This window comes from Pituophis catenifer, unplaced genomic scaffold (genome assembly GCF_029215685.1).
Source record: "Pituophis catenifer annectens isolate HBS135680 unplaced genomic scaffold, rPitCat1.0.hap2 SCAF_7, whole genome shotgun sequence".
In the NCBI taxonomy this organism is placed as follows: domain Eukaryota; kingdom Metazoa; phylum Chordata; class Lepidosauria; order Squamata; family Colubridae; genus Pituophis; species Pituophis catenifer.
The window spans coordinates 75,936,999-75,951,264 of record NW_027256887.1 but is presented as its reverse complement, the minus strand read 5'-3'; the positions used below and the strand labels follow the sequence as shown (position 1 = coordinate 75,951,264).

Sequence of the window (14,266 nt, the reverse complement as noted above, 5' to 3'; positions counted from 1 at the left end):
GAAGTAAAATGATCTGACAGAAGAAAGAAAGAGAGAATGAGAAAAAAACGATCAAGCCAAGTTTCATAAATGTTAAACAAGCATCCTTGAAGTAATGGGGCATACAAGAAAAACTAGATAAAACCTGAATATATACCTCCAGTCCAGTATCTCTGTAAGGGTAGCAGACTTACTAACCCTCCTATAAAAGATATACCGGTAAGCATTTTAGACTTTTTTTTTTTTTTTGCTTTAATTTATATGCCGTCCTTCTCCGGAGACTCAGGGCGGCTTACAATGTGTTAAGCAATAGCCTTCATACTTTTGTATATTTATACAAAGTCATCTTATTGACCCCACAATCTGGGTCCTCATTTTACCTACCTTTGAAAGGATGGAAGGCTGAGTCAACCTTTAGCCTGGTGAGATTTGAACTTGCAGTAATTGCAAGCAGCAGATGTTAATAACAGTGCTTTAGTCCACTGTACTACAGGCTCTTCAATGTACTGTACTGTACATTGTACACTGTACACTGTACTACAGGACTTTTATGCCCTAATCCTAGTGCTCTACACAATGATTCAGGGAATACCATCTTGGGCTCCCATTTCTCCACTGCAATTTATTTTGCCCAAAGACAAAAGAGGGGGGAATGAAGAAGAAATATTTAAAGAATTATTCAGACATGACTCATTGATAGCTGAAATAATTCAGCAATAGCAGCAGACACCTTTGAAAGAGTTCTGAGAAAATCCAGCAGTTGAGAAAATCTAGCAGTTGAATCAAGAGCATAGATATTTGGGAAGAACCAATAATCAAGTTCCAGCTCCAGATACTTTGTTCAGGAAAGCACTTCCAAACTAGCATTAAAGCTACTAAACCCATAGTTACTTCAGCCAACTTCTCCTGCCACTATAACGTTTGAGATAGGTTCCTAACTTTCTAGTGATGAACAAGAGAGAAAGAGTATTCACAGCCTTGTGTCTCCCACTCACTCTCCAGTGGAGGCTCCTTGATTTACAGTAATAGTTTTATATTCAGTTTCCTTCTTCATCCTGGGGTGTGCAGACTTCTAGTACTGGTTTGATTTTATCTAGTATAACAGGATACCTTTATTTCAGTGGTGGGATTCAAATAATTCAACAACTGATTTTCTGCCCTAATGACCGGTTGGGTGGGCGTGGCTATGGTGGGCATGGCCAGGGGGTGTGACAGGCAGCACTCGGCCTCCTGCACCCCCCCGGGAGCAAAAACAGGCTGCGGGGGGATGCACTGCACCCCCGTACCCTGTTTTGGGCTTAGTAAGCCTCCCTGCAGCCTCCTGGGAGCAAAAACAGGCTGCGGGTAGCCGCACCACACCCCATTGCACCCCATTTGAGGCCTAGTTGGACTTTCTGCAGCCTCTTGGGAGTGAAAACAGGCCGCAGGGGGCCATGCCGCACCCCCCCCGTGCCCCATTTTGGGCCTAGGAGGCCTCCCTGAAGCCTCCTAAGAGCGAAAATGGTCCACAGGGGGGAGCACCCTCTGTACCCAATTTTGGGCCTAGTAGGCCTCCCTGCACTCATCTGGGAGCCAAAATGGGGCACATGGGGACTCCGGGAAGGGGAGGGGCCAGCTAGCAATTTAACTACTGGTTTGCCCGAACCGGCCTGAACCAGCTGAATCACTGCTTTATTCCATCTCTTCAGGGATTCTGTGAAAAGTCTGGCTGGTATAGCATTGCTGTAAAAAGAGACCCACACATTCCAGGTGTGATGGAATGTCTAGTCCAGAAGAACAAAAGTCAAAACAGTTTAGATAGTTTGTCTGGGAGAAAGAGAGCTGAGATCTCTCCTCCACCCTCCCACCCCCCACCCCCAGTAGTTCCTAGTGCAGGTAGTCCTCAGCTTACAACTGAGCCCAAAAATTCCTGTGGCTCAATGAAACAGTTGTTAAGTGAACTTTGCCCCATTTTATGATCTTTCTTGCCACACTTATTAAGTGAATCATTGCCGTTGTCAAATTAGTAACACGTTTGTTAGGTGAATCTGACTTCCCCATTAACTTTGCTTGTCAGAAGATTGCAAAAAGTGACCACATGACCCTGGGACACTGCAACAGTCATAAATATGAACCACTGGCCCCAAAATCCAAATTTTGATCACGTGACCATGGGGATGCTGCAATCATTGTAAGTATGAAAAATGGTCATGTCACGTTTTTTAGCACTGCGGTAACTTCATTCACTAAATTGAATGAACTGCTGTAAATCGAGGACCATCTGTAATAGTATATGTTTCATGGTGCAAGTAATCTGCTTTAGTTTGGCAAGATTTCTGTCTATAGGTGAGGAACAATAAAGGAAACTGCTTAGAAGAGTCTCAACATGTCTTTCTTGGTTTTTGGAGCCTCTCCAAGCCTCATTGTGGATTCAGTGAGGAGGATTTTAGACTCTTGATTACATCGGGGTTACTTGCAATACCTAGACCACTGGAAGGGGTACCCCTTATCTGAAACCACCTGGGTTAAAAGCTGGATGTGAAAGCTGACAGGTTGATTAAACAATTTTGGTGGGCAGTTTTGGTGGACAGGTATTCCACCAAGCCCAAGGGACCACCTGGGCAGGGGTGGGTTCCACTTACCTTTACTACCGGTTTGCAGCAGGAGCGTGCTTGCTTCATGATGACGTCATGGTGGGTGGGCGGAGCCTCCCGCCGGTTTTGCTACTGGTTCTATAGAACCGGACCGAACCGGGAGCAACCCACCATTGCACCTGGGGAGGTGGGGAGGAAGGGGAGGTTGAAGGTGAGACTGGTTAACCTCTCTCTGATTTTCTCTTTCAGGAGCTCCTTCTCATCTGAGGGGGGGCAGCCTGTCAGACCTGGAACCATTTTGGAAGTCTTCAGGGCTGCCACAGCAAGGCCGGTTGCTGCTGTGGGAACGTAAGGGGGGGGGAGATTGAAATAACTGGAGGAATTGTAGCCAAAATAACATTTTTTTCTCATGGGAAAGAATTGGACCATGTGATGGACATGTGACTTTGGGGAAAGAACTTTGGGGAAAGAACTTTGGGTTTTGATTTGGGTGGGGGAAACCTCGGGTCCTTCAGAGTCGGGTTTTCACCAGCTGTGCCAATATGGCATACCTAATAAATTCTTACTTTGAGGAAACTCCAGGCCTCAGAGTTTTGATTTCATTGTATCTGTTACTTGGAACCCTGACACTCTTGTAGCATGTAGACAATTCTGCGGGTGCTGTACTGGCTCTACTCCTCATGCTAAGAGGATGTGATAATTCTGCTGTCCTTTCTTGAGAAAAAGGAAATAAGATAAACCACCACAAATTGCTCATCTGCAAGAAATTTGGGGCATCCCTTGTCAGTGGAACTCTAGAAAGTATCTTCTAAATATGTGAAAAGCAGTTTTGGAACGATTGTTTCTACCTCTCTAACCAAACTTCCTTCCTTCCTGGTATGGCTGACTACTGCAGAATCTGAATCCTGGACTTTGCCTTGTTGGTTGTTCTTCTCAACAGCCTCCTAACTAAAAAAAAACGTTCTTTCCAGGTTTATTGAAGTGTGAAATAGCAGCATTCCAGAAATACAAGGATGACCTGGCAGCATTCCCAGCACTTGGTTTTCCTATTTACACACTTTTTATTACACGGATGCCATGAACAAATAAGAACTGCCACAGGAGTTCTGCCACAGAAGCATGGTGATTAATTTGACCAGTGGGCTATTTTCCCCCTCAAGCTCAGCCCAATTGTACAAGCAGAATCAGCAGCAGCAATATTAATCATGAAAAAAAAAAATCCTCCCTGGTGACCCATTCTTGCTGCAGTGGTCCCACATACAGTGAGAATTCCTCCTTATCTGCTCTCCATTTCTGTTGCTTGAGTGAAAACATCTGATTTACTTTTACAAACTCCCTGTGTTATTGTCTCCTGCTCACCAATATTAATAATAATAATAATAATAATTTTATTTCTATACCGCCCTTCTCCCGAAGGACTCAGGGCGGTGTACAGCCAATTTAAAAACACAGGACACAACAATGATATAAAATTTAAAATAATTAAATAAATGGCTCAAATTTAAAACCCCAATAAATTTAAATACCCCAATTTAAAACTATTGTATTGATAGTCCGGCCTGGCGGAACAACAGGGTCTTCAATGCGCAGCGAAACACCCGGAGGTCAGATATCTTACGAATTTCCGGGGGCAGTTCATTCCACAGGGCTGGGGCTCCCACAGAGAAGGCCCTCCCCCTGGGCGTCGCCAGCCGACATAACTTGGCTGATGGCACCCTGAGGAGACCCTCTCTGTGGGAACGAACTGGTCGGTGGGAGGCTATTGGTGGCAGAAGACGGTCTCGGAGGTACCCGGGTCCTATGCCATGGAGCGCTTTAAAGGTGGTAACCAACACCTTGAATCGCACCCGGAAGACCACCGGGAGCCAGTGCAGCTCGCGCAGGAGGGGTGTCACATGGGCATAATGGGTTGCGCCCATAACCACCCGCGCGGCCGCATTCTGGACCAGTTGGAGCCTCCGAGTGCTCTTCAAGGGGAGCCCCATGTAGAGAGCATTACAATAGTCCAACCGGGAAGTAACAAGGGCATGAGTGACCGTGCGCAGGGCGTCCCGATCCAGAAAGGGCTGCAACTGGCGAATCAGGCGAACCTGATAAAAGGCCCCCCTGGCCACGGCCGTCATATGCTCTTCTAAAGACAGCCGCGCATCCAGGAGGACACCCAGATTGCGAGCCCTCTCCGTGGGGGGCAAAGATTCACCCCCAATAGTCAGCGATGGCACCTGCTGACTATATCGGGGCGCCGGAAGCCACAGCCACTCGGTCTTGGAGGGGTTGAGTCTGAGCCTGTTCCTCCCCATCCAGGCCTGCATGGCCTCCAGGCAGCGGGACATCACATCAAGGGCATCGTTGGGGTGGTCTGGGGTATTAAATCTAGCCTCCCTGTTTCCATGGAAGAAACATGGAAACCAGGGGTGGGTTCCAAATCCCATCACTACCAGTTTGCTCGTGCGCGTGGGCGTGCTCGCGCTCACATGGGGCGCCTCTGTGCATGTGCAGAAGCATCCGGGTGGGTGGGCGGAGCCTCCCGTCGCCACTGCTATCAGTTCGCCTGATCCAGTGCGAACTGGTAGCAACTCATCACTGATGGAAACATATCTAAGAAACATGGAAACATATCTAAGGGGCTGCCACAAAGAAGAGGGGGTCAACCTATTCTCCACAGCACCTGAAGGCAGGACAAGAAGCAATGGATGGAAACTAATCAAGGAGAGAAGCAACCTAAAACTAAGGAGAAATTTCCTGACAGTTAGAACAATTAATCAATGGAATAATTTGCCTCCAGAAGTTGTGAATGCTCCAACACTGAAGGCTTTTAGCAATAGCAATAGCACTTAGACTTATATACCGCTTCAGAGTGCTTTTACAGCCCTCTCTAAGCAGTTTACAGAGTCAGCATATTGCCCCCAACCATCTGGGTCCTCATTTTACTCACCTCGGAAGAATGGAAGTCTGAGTCATCCTTGAGCCGGTGAGATTGGATCTGTTGAACTGCAGCTAGCAGTCAGCTAAAGTAGTCTCCAGTACTGCACTCTAACCGCTGTGCCACCTCGGCTCTCTTAAGAAGAGATTGGACAGCCATTTATCTGAAATGGTGTAGAATTTCCTGCCTGAGCAGGGGGTTGGACTAGAAGACCTCCAAGGTTCCTTCCAACTCTGTTATTCTGTTAAGAGCTGAGGATGTGGAAGAATCTTGGCCATGAAACCTCTGCTGATAGGGAGAAACCTCATTACAAGAAGCCAACATGGAGATATAAGTCACTGGTGCCATTTCTAGCCAGAAGAAAAGGGCCCCTACAGATTTGTCCTCTTTTTAGTTCTGAAATCTGGGAAATTTCTGCTTTGCATTTCTGCATAAGTTGCAAAAATGTTGGCATTGCTCCATGCCTGTAAAGTTGCAATCCAACAAATCTGTTTATGTATCTATTGACTCCAGATTTTGAGGTGGTCGTGATTATGAACAGATCTGGTAAGTGTTTGCCTACTTTGTCTGGCTCCCTATTTCTCCAGAATTCAGCCTTTTTGGATGTTTTCCTACTCTCATGGACTATTCTTGGAAACTCCAAACAATGATTTGCTGATTCAGCAATACAAACCCTGGTTCTCCTGAAATCATTATGGAAAGTTTTCTTCTCATCTTCCATCATTCTAAATTATTTTGTAGTGCAAAGTATTTTTTTTTTTGCTCTAGCATTACTAATACCCAGACCTATCCTTCCAGTGATTACTTCCATCTTAAAGGAATCTTTGTGCCATCATTTTCACGAAGAACTTTTTAAAGAAAATAAACACCAACCATAAAGCGTCTTTAAAAAGAACCAGAAGCAGACAAGATATTTGAGATATCTCAACTGTTGGATTCTGGATAAGCATTTGCCTGAACATCAAATATGATGAGGTGATCCAAGATTGAATGGCAATGGTTTCTAGGACTGCAACAGCTGGAAAAATTATTATCACGATGTCAAAACCAGTCAGGGATGCCTGTGATCACCCAGAATAGGACTCTTACAGAAGCCGAACATAAAACAGTTGTGTAATGTGGCTGCAAAGAAATCTAACATGATTATAGGCCAAATTAATAGACAGAAGCACAGTTTCAAAGTCAGGAGAATAACAACTCTATTGTATTCTGGACAAGTCAGAGTCCATTGGAGTTGGGCAGTTGTAATAAATTTTAAAACATGCATACATACATTTTCAGGAATCAAAAAGCTCACTTGATTTGAGCAGAACTGTGGATAACTTCACGGACATATTCATGTTGTTTTCTTGGCAACACACTAAAAATAATTAGAAGAGTTGGAAGAGAAGAGAAGAGTTGGAAGGGACCTGGAGGTCTTCTAGTCCAACCCCCTGCTTAGGCAGGAAACTTTATACCATTTCAGACAAATGGTTGTCCAACCTCTTCTTAAAAACCTCCAGTGTTGGGGCATTCATAACTTCTGGAGGCAAGTTGTTCCACTGATTAATTGTTCTATCTGTCAGGAAATTTCTCCTTAGTTCTAAGTTGCTTCTCTCCTTGATTAGTTTCCATCCATTGCTTCTTGTCCTGCCCTCAAGTGCTTTGGAGAATAGCTTGACTGCCTCTTCTTTGTGGCCACCCCTGAGATATTGGAACACTGCTGACATGTCACCCCTAGTCCTTCTTTTCATTAAACTAGACGTACCCAATTCGAACAACCATTCCTTATACTGTATGTTTTAGCCCAGTTTGCTATTGCCTGCTTCCAGAGTGTTTCCTGGACTTTTTAATCGAAAGCCCAGAAATTTCCTGGTGGTGTCCCATCCAACTATTAACTAGGTCCAATATTGCTTAGTTTTTTGAAGGCCAGGTAAGATCAGCTTGGTGCTGCTATATTCTATTTTTTCCCCCTTCTGTTCAATTCTCAGAGGCTTCCTGGATAAGTCCCTGCAGTTTTCTTGGCAAGGGTTTTCAGAAGTGGTTTGCCATTGCCTTCTTCTTAGGGCTGAGAGAAAGTAACTGGCCAAAGGTCATCCAGCTGGCTTTGTGCCAATGGCAGGACTAGAAGTCACAGTCTCCTGGTTTCTAGCCTGATGCCTTAACCATAGCACCAAACTGGTTCTCACTGTATTTTATACTATGGGAAATACTACATTCAATTTTAGGCTTGTACTTTAAGAAAACTGATGATGATTAGCAACGAGAAGATTTATCCTAGAGAAGTAAGGATGAAAAGAGGAGGGTGGGGTCTAATTGGAATGATTGCACTATTCAAATATTTGAAGGACAGTGTGAGACAACCGTTTATTATAGGGCGGAAAACACTTTGAGTGCTTGTGATTTATATCTTTACAGATATAAACTCTGAATAGATACACATCCTGCATTTTATTTAAAATACACATTCTTTGGTTAATCTCTTTTTCTTTTTCACAATAATCCTTCTCAGAACTGGGCAAATTTGATTTTGTGAGCTACAGCAAACTCCATCAGATGCTCTGTCAATGTTGTGTTTTTAAACTTCTGCTGAAAAGCATGTCCTTTGGGAAAAGTGAAAGTTAAAAGTTCTGGGGGGGGGAGCCTTTAAACCCAAAGACTATGAAATGTAATGAACTTAAAATTAAACCCACATGATCTCAATCAACCAAACTAATTCAAACCAGGAATACTTTTATTCCAAGGTTTTGTTTTCAACTTTATAGCCAGGCAAATATTTCTTTGGCTCCTGAAGATGCAAATAATATGATCATAAATGATAATTTATGGGATTTGCAGCTTGAGGTCAGAAGCCTAGAATAACTCTGCAAATATCTATGCAAATATATTAGTTTCCCATATAATTTTGTCATTTAGCCATACTTATTATTTCAATTCTGACCTCATTTATACTGATTATTATACAGCTTCTCAGAAAATCTATATTAGCATTTTTATCTTAGTTTCTCTGGAACAGTGACCTTGTGCTTTCAGGCCTAAATTAAACCACCCATGGAGTTACATCTTCCCCTTGGAAAAAACATGCTGTCTTCAAAGTAGCTCATCTAAGCCCCAACAAGGGTCTTTACATATAATACCTACTGTGTTGCCCGAAAATACGAGCTATTCAGAAAGTAAGTCCTAGCTTGATTTTTACATGTGCACCCAATATAAGCCCTACCCCAAAAATAAGCCCTAATTAAGACCCCGCCCACTCCAGGGTGCACTGGTAAAAATTAAGCTAAGGTGGGGATGGGAAGGGTGGAGCTGCCCTACTACTTATCTTTGGATAGTTGCAGCTAGGCCTTGCACACCTGGGCCCATTTCTTCTGCTTTTCTGAAGGCCTCTGTAGCCAATAAAAGAGCTCTGAATTGATCCGAAGCTCTGTTATCCATTGCAGATGTCTTGAGGAAAGCCTTGGTGGCCTTGCCGGCCAAAAAAATTCCTGAAGGCCTCTGACAGCAAAAAGGAGGCCGTGGGTGACACATGCAAGTGACATGAGGGGGACAACATTCCTCCCCGAAAATAAGACCTGGTGCCATTTTTGGTGGCAAAAAAAATATAAGACAGGGTCTTATTTTTGGGGAAACACGGTATATATAGCAACATAAAGAACAGTTAAATGAATTTCTGCAGCTATGTTTCGTATCATCTGATAGCTTATTTTATTATTATTATTTGTTGCTCATTAGAACCTGATATTTTGACAGTGCGCTTTAGTTATTTTGGTTTTAATGGAAGCTACTCTTGGAAATTCTGTATGTTGAAGGGACACCAATTATCAGTACAGAAAAGAAGTAACAACTGATATTCCAAAGGGGAAAAAAGCCCCTAATTCACTGAAGTGGATTGAGAGAACATACCAAATCACAGATGTGAAATACTCATCTGATTGCTCAGTCATGGTTTGTGACTGAGAGTGTGTTCTACAAACCTAGCCAATAATGGTTTATTCAATAAGCTATTATTAAATACTCTGTGGCTTAGGGAAACATAAACACAACCAGTAAGAGTTTTCCATGCAGGTCGCCAGGGAAATAATTTTTGGCAGCAGGGCTGAATGCAATATTCCTCCTTGGGATTCTGGATCCCTAGAACCAACCCTAATGAACCATTTCTGTATGAAGCCTTGTATCTGAGATTATATTCTTTGGTGTCCCTCTTGGGTGGAAAACATAATTTTAAGAAACATCAGGGAAGGGGGCAGCTTCTAAAAGTTTCCAACCAGAATTATCCATAGAGAGAAGTAAAAAGAAGTCAAAATGACGGCCACAATGGTGATTCAATGATCCCTCTATTTTTTTAACAGGTGCAGCTTTAATCTCACCATGGTGGCTGCCATCTTTACTTTTGTGATGACAACCTGTGAACTCTGCTGGTTCTAACTATCAACTCCGGCACAGGATCATTTGCTGCTGAGTGGGTAAGAGCTGGTCCCAATATTATGAATCTGGAGCTGGAAAGTGATTCCTTGCTGTTAGTGATTGATTTATCTTGGTCTTTTTTGTGGCTGCCTGGAATAACAAACACACCAAGAGGGCCAGCCTGGTGCCATCTGCACTCCAACTCCCTCTAGCTGCAACCCGTCTTCTGCCAAAAGCTGGCTTGATCTGTGCCATGAACCCAGTGGTACATTTGTAGGTGTCCCTGAATTGCAACCTCCAGTGACTTCATAGGACTCAGCTGGATCCAGAAGCTCCCGAGACATGCAGTCATGGGTAAATAACAAGGAGGACCATTCAGCGTCTTGGGCACAATAAAGGCTTTGCATGCTACTGTCTCCATCACCACCACCAGTCTCTCTCTCTCCTCCTCCCCCATTCCAATGCTGCAGCCAAGGCAAGAGTTGGACTTCAGGCAAATGAATAGCAGGTTTGTTCCAGGAACTGCACTTTCCCTCCCACCCAGCAAATGCTCTGGAGAATCCAGAAGGCTACCGAGACTTGATCTCTTGTGTGGGTTCAAGAGGACTAAGGAGAAAACCTGGGGAGACTAAAGATGGGATCGGAAGGAGAAATGATCAACCTTCACGTGAGTGTTTCTTGGTCATGAACCAAGAGAGAGGATGGGTAAGGAGCAGGTCCTGATTGCTTGCTCCTCACTTGTCCTTTCCCGTTTTGTTCTGGTTTATTTTGATGCTTCTTTGGGAGTTTTTTCTCTTTTGCTTTCCTTGCTCTCTCATTGGTGCTGATCATAGGATCCACAGCCTATGCTGTTCTTATCCAGAGATTGATTAACTTGCCCCAATTAATAAAGTTGAGAGGCAGGGAGATGAAAGGAGAACTGTCAGGGCTTTCTGAAAAGGACAAGTAAATGAAAGTAACCTCATTTTCCCCCTCCTATCAGGTGGAAAACTGTGATTTCATCTCTGCTCTTTCTCAAAAAAGCTCTTCTGTGCTTAATTAAGAAACCGGTCCTGAAATGCTTGCAGGGAAAGAAATAAACACAGCAATAGCTAAGCAAGAAAAGGAGAGAGATCTAGGATTCCTGAGGAAATACAACCTCTTCATCCAGCCATTTTACTGCTCCTTAGTGTTTGTTTGACAAGGAACGTGTGCTTCCTCAACTTGGCATCCCTTGAAAGGGGACAGGTTTTGGTTGATGGGCTGAATTTTAAGAAAAAAAAATTCTTTCTACAGAAGTACCCAGCAAAGCGAAGAAAGGGAGCATTCAGCTTAAGAGAAGAACGGTAGACCATAACATGACTTTAGGATATACTGAGGTTGCAATTAGGGTTACCTGGCTTTGGCAGAGCTAACCTTGTCTCCTGCGGAACGGGAAAGAAACAAATACACCCACTTGCAAGCAAACCTCAAATAGCCATCTGTCCCCGTACTCCCACCCCACCAAAAAGCAACTACTATCAAGAAGACAAAAAGCATGATGTGTGACGGATTTGAATGTTACCTTGTCTAAAACTTTCTTCAAGTAGAAAACAACTATATTAGGGCAAGAAGTTCTCGCCTTGTTCCTTTGATTTGCTACAATAGCTTTCTTCTTTTAGGAAGGATATTTTTAAAAGGAGATCTTCCCAGATGGGCTATCTTTATGGATTTATTAATTCCATTGCTTAAGTTCCTACAAAGTACTGAACTGCAAACTAACCATTCCATCAAATTCACACAACACTATGTTGGGCTAGTCTGCAGTTCAGAAGGTCATTTATTTATTTATGAAATGATTGTGCCATGTCAACCTAGCTGAGCAGTTGGAAGAAGCTGCTTGTCCATTTCCTTCTGTTGCAGGCCTGAATGTTGGTGCACTTGAGCTGTATTCCCAAGGAATTTGGTTTTTTGGGGCCTGAACAGGTGTTTTAATCTGGCCATGGCTTTGAAGGCTAACATGGTTTTTGCAACATGAAGCCCCATTCAGGATATCAGGTTATGCTTCAGCTCCTCCTGAACAGAGAAAGCTTGACTACCATTTGTACTCTATTTCAGGGGTCTCCAACCTTGACAACTTTAAGACTTGTGGACTTCAACTCCCACAGTTCTGGGAATTCTGGGAGTTAAAGTCCACAAGTCTTAAAGTTCCCAAGGTTGGAGACCCCTGCTCTATTTAATACTTTGGGCTACCAGATTTGAGCTGCAAAAAGCCAAATGACAACTAATGGCAGCAAAGATAAACGTACAGATAACTGGAATCTCTGATGCCACTTTGTGGCTATGCGGATTTTTGCAGTCTAGATCCGATCGCTCTAAAACATTTTACTTGGACTTGCTGTAAGGATGCCTTTGAAGAGTATTTGCAATGCAATTTGTCCTGAAATGAAGTTAATACTTTATTGATTGGAATCATTCAAATGGAATACATCTCACTAGTTTTTTTACAAAAAAAAAAAAATGCTGTTGCTCTTGGCTTGTTTCTAGGCTCAGTTAAAGGCCTGGTTTTAATCTTAAAAGCCCCATGTGGTTTATATCTTGGCATCATAAGGACCACATTTTTCCACACAGATCTGCACAAGCAACTGTTTTTTTTCACCAGGTCCCTATATCTGGTGGAGAGGAGATGTTTATGACTAGCAAAAGTTTGTCAGAACCAAGTCGGTGTTCATTTAGAACAGGGTCCTCAAACTTGGCAGCTTTAAGACTTTGCTGGAGAATTCTGGGAGTTGAAGTCCATAAGTCTTAAAGCTGTCAAGTTTGGAGACTCTTGATTTAGAATATTCTGCCTCAGTGAATATGGAGAATTTCCACTGGCCCAGAATCTAATTCTGTACACAAAGACATGGCTTCAAGGCAATAAGTTTTAATTTTGTTTCAAGGCTGCACTATAACTTTACAATATTGTGCAATGTTTGCTCATTTATATGAAGAGAAAGACAGTGAATGCCCTCAATAAATCAATGCAAAAATCACATAACAACAATGATTCTTAATATAAAAATCTGTGTTGCAGACTGCTTCCTTTTTTTTTTAAAATGGTTGTTTTCAGAATTTCCTGTGGAAAGGTAATGACATTAACCAAGTTAAATCTGGATATGATCTGAATTCCTATAAATAGGAAACATAAAAGATGTTTCCAAGAGATTTTTTTTCCCCAACTCCAGGTGCTTGAATTTTGGTGAGAACAGAGATGTCCTTGTCAAAACACCTCTGTGGGAGAATAACTATGTTAAGAGCAACGTGCTTGCAATTTATGAGATCTACCGAAACAATTATGCCAGAGGGCTGGTGCCTACATGTCCTTCCTTGAGAGCATCTAGGAACCATCTGGTTGGTCCTTCTCATTAATGCTCCCAATCTGGGCTCTGCAGACGTGCATGATGGGGAAGGGAATCAAGCATTAGAGGGCAGAATTGTATCTATCATACAATCTGACTGCACTTTCTAAGGGAGGCTGCTGCTTCAAGTGTGAAGGTGGCACTGGTATTTTTATGATTTAGTTATTTTTTATCTTAAAAGTATGCTATAATGCACGTAATAATAAATTGGACTAAGACATCCTATTTCTATTTCTCTCTCTCTCTCTCTCTCCTATCTTCTATCTTATCTCTCTGTCTCTATCCATCCATCCATCTACATACCTACCATCTATCTGTCTATCTGTCTATCTTCTATCTTTCTACCTTCTATCTCTCTCTCTCTCTCTTTCATCTCTCTATCTCTCCATCCATCCATCCATCCATCCATCCATCCATCCATCCATTTACTTACCTATCCCTCCATCTACTTACCTACCATCTCTATCTCTCTATCTTCTATCTCTCTATCTTCTATCTCTCCATCCATCCATCTACTTACCTACCATCTTTGTCTATCTCTCTGTCTTCTATCTTCTAACTCTATCTCTCCATCTCTCCATCTCTCCATCCATCCATCCATCCATCCATCCATTCACTTACCTACCTTCTGTCTGTCTGTCTGTCTGTCTGTCTGTCTGTCTGTCTGTCTCTCTCTCTCTCTCTCTCTCTTTCATGATCAATAATGAAGAATAATATGAATATTCCATTTCTATCTCTGCAAGGGAGGAAGAAATAGCCTTTCTGACTTTTATCTGAAACAGGTAAAATCTTGGTTGATCCTGTCATAAAACTCATCCAAGTGAGTCTTAAACCCAGGTACAGATAGCCCCCATTTAGCAACGACAAGTAGGACCAGCAATTAGGTCGTTAAGCAAAGTGGTGGCTAGGCAGAAGTGCTTAGGGTCTAACCTCAGCTTTCCTTTGCTTTACAGACCTACAAAGGTCATAAATGCAAGGATCCTTCGTAAAGTTACTTTTTCATTCCCCCTGTAATTGTGAATGGCTGCCAAGTGGAGCAGTCACTAAAT

General features: G+C 43.0%; 1 protein-coding gene across 1 annotated transcript in view; it reads left to right on the top strand.

Moving 5' to 3' along the window:
* The first annotated feature begins 10,498 nt into the window (after positions 1-10,498).
* NINJ2 (ninjurin 2) overlaps positions 10,499-14,266 on the top strand; it is a 79,152-nt gene continuing 75,384 nt past the window's right edge. Inside the window, exon 1 of the mRNA XM_070947572.1 lies at positions 10,499-10,525. Coding sequence (XP_070803673.1) covers positions 10,511-10,525 — 15 coding nt within the window. The 5' untranslated portion in view covers positions 10,499-10,510. The remainder of the gene's footprint in view (positions 10,526-14,266) is intronic.